The 2425-nt window shown below is 46.8% G+C and overlaps 1 protein-coding gene across 6 annotated transcripts in view; it reads right to left on the bottom strand.

Moving 5' to 3' along the window:
• P4HA2 (prolyl 4-hydroxylase subunit alpha 2) overlaps nt 1-2425 on the bottom strand; it is a 34645-nt gene that overhangs the window by 24458 nt on the left and 7762 nt on the right. For 4 of the 6 annotated variants that reach the window (XM_012808753.2, XM_012808747.2, XM_023516427.1 and 1 more), the window contains 3 exons: nt 1530-1581; nt 1051-1174; nt 330-426 (listed from right to left, as the gene is read on the bottom strand). In XM_012808753.2, coding sequence (XP_012664207.1) covers nt 330-426; nt 1051-1171 — 218 coding nt within the window. In that variant the 5' untranslated portion in view covers nt 1172-1174; nt 1530-1581. The remainder of the gene's footprint in view (nt 1-329; nt 427-1050; nt 1175-1529; nt 1582-2425) is intronic. The other 2 variants (XM_012808757.2, XM_023516438.1) reach the window with 1 other exon arrangement.

Genomic DNA, 2425 nt, shown 5'->3' with positions numbered 1-2425 from the left:
AAAAAAAAAAAAAATGGGTATAATAACTCCCACAGATACCCATTAATCTAGATAAGAGCTGGAAAGCTTTAGCCCCTTAATCTAGATAAGAGCTGAGAAGCCCAATTTAAGCATAAAGGTCTTATAACAGGAAAAAAAAAAACTGACTCCTTAGTGGATGTACCAGGTACTTGGCTACTCTGAAGGACTGGCATGAAGTAACCTCCAGGCCAGTCCCACATCACCCTCTCAAGGGCTTCCCCTTACAAGCACCCAGAATGGTTTCCTTTGGAGGAAGGGTGGAAAAAAGCTGACTCAGGGTGGGTGTTGGGACTTAGGACATTAGATACCTCTTAATCTTGGACAGCTTGGCTTCCTCCACAAGGATGTACTCTTTCAGAGACTGCACCAGATCCTTCTCTGCATAAATCAGGTCAGTCATGTGGCCTGTGAGGAAAAGAAGAAAGAGCCCCTAAGAAATGAATGAGGGATGTCTAGGCCCCTCCCTTGGAGCACAGAATACCAGCGTAGAAGCTATTCCCCAGGCCAAGAACATGTTACCTCTCTGGGGGTCATAGAGACTTGGGGTTAAAGAAGCTCTAAGCATTTACATGGCCCTGGCCCCCAACTTCAGGAAGAGAAAGGCATTTGCACCAGGGGGATGTTTGGGATAAGTGCACTGGGAGACACTCAAGAAGCAGCCCACTGTTACCCAGATGGTCACATCACTGGGGAAAAAAGCTTTCATCCTCAGATCAGACAGAGAAGAGCTAGATCCTCAGAACATTTTGTTGTCTAGGGGCAGGGTGGTCAAAAAGGCCAGAAAGGCCAAGTACAGCCTGTGTTTCCCAGGGAGAAGGACCCAATTCAGAGTTGGCTCTCAAATTATCCACATCATCAGGATCTCAGCAGGGAAAACAGCAATTCTGCAAGCTCCACTCACTCTAGAGTTGGTCAAAACCAGTAGATGAAGCCATCCCATTCTGAATGAGAATAAGCGTCAGGCAGTGACATCACCTGGCATTTGAGCTAAGGTATGGTCAGGAAGATGACAGTTCTGTTGGCACATACCAATAGAGGTGAAGAATTCAGCCTGCACACTACTCAGAACACCAAACCAGGCCATCAGCAACATGGACTCCTGGAGTTTCATGATCACAGGGAACATGGTCTGCAACACATTCAGTGACATTCACTGGATTAACATAGTAAAAAAAGAGCAAATTAGGTGAAGAGACACATACACATGTATATATATATACACACATTCACACGTGCAAAATCCTGGCCTAGCACACAGAAGCTAAGGAGGACATTCAGAATCACCAGCAAAAATAACAGCGTGTGGAACCAGTGATATGTGCTCAATTCTGGTCCCTGCTCTGGGAGGCCATAGGCCCTAAGTACAGGGCCCATCCTCTCAATTCCTGGCAACCACCTGCACCATGAGAGGGCCAAATCATGGTAGGGTATAGTCAGCTCTGGTTCTAATCATCTATCAGTGGCCCACTCCTTCTCAGTTCACAAATTGCCATTTGTTTCTATCTTACCTTCCAACACACGTGCCAGCACAGTGCCAGGATCTGGGGAGTCAGCCTCTGCCTACAAGGAGGTAACAGTACAGGAGAGATGACGACAGAGAATTTGACATGATATGCCCCAGGGGACCCAACCCCAAATTGAGGTATACAAAAGATAGCCAGAGAGGAATAAAACTGAACCCTGTCAATCTGTGTCTGCTAGAGAGAGTTCAAGCAGTCAGGGGTGGTACTCCTGGGCAGACACTGTTCTTCCTGTAGTGAGGCTCCCTGGCAGACATTGTCCTCACTGGCCAGTCACCAACTCATTCACAAATATTTATAGAAGACCCATGCCAGACACTGAGCTAGGCACTCAGGATATAAAAATAAATCACTACACATGGCCAAAAGCTCAGGCTGGGCTGCTGACATTGAGAAGAGGCCAGCTGCTGTGTTTTCATAAGCTTAGAAATAGGCAGACCCAGACCTGAGGGCAGCAGGCACAAGCTGAGGCACTGGTAGTGGACCTCAGCACACAAAAGAAACTCCAGACATCTCCCAGCTCAGTTGTGCAGTCCAGATTGTCCTGGAAGACCAGCACCCATCTGTATCCCAGCTCTGCCAGTCTTTCCTCTTCCTGCTCTACTTCAGCCAAATCCCACTGGAGGGCTCAAATGGAAATTTACTACAAGCAAGCAAAGAAAATAAAGGAAATACAAAAAGGTAAGCCTCTCTATTCCTTTCAGATAACTTTGCTCATACCATCCATGGCCAATACCTCAGACGGTACTCAGGAGAAAGCAACCAGGTTCCTTCATTACATGAATACCAGCTGTCATTTCTCTGGAATGTGTTGTCTGGAGGCAAAGACTCAAAGAATCACAGATGGGGTTTTGGGAAATGACTTACCAAGAGTCTGCAAAGTC

This window comes from Otolemur garnettii, unplaced genomic scaffold (genome assembly GCF_000181295.1).
Source record: "Otolemur garnettii isolate 467f Iridium unplaced genomic scaffold, OtoGar3 scaffold00003, whole genome shotgun sequence".
In the NCBI taxonomy this organism is placed as follows: domain Eukaryota; kingdom Metazoa; phylum Chordata; class Mammalia; order Primates; family Galagidae; genus Otolemur; species Otolemur garnettii.
The sequence above is the reverse complement of the archived record's forward strand: the minus strand, read 5'-3'. Positions and strand labels throughout refer to the sequence as shown.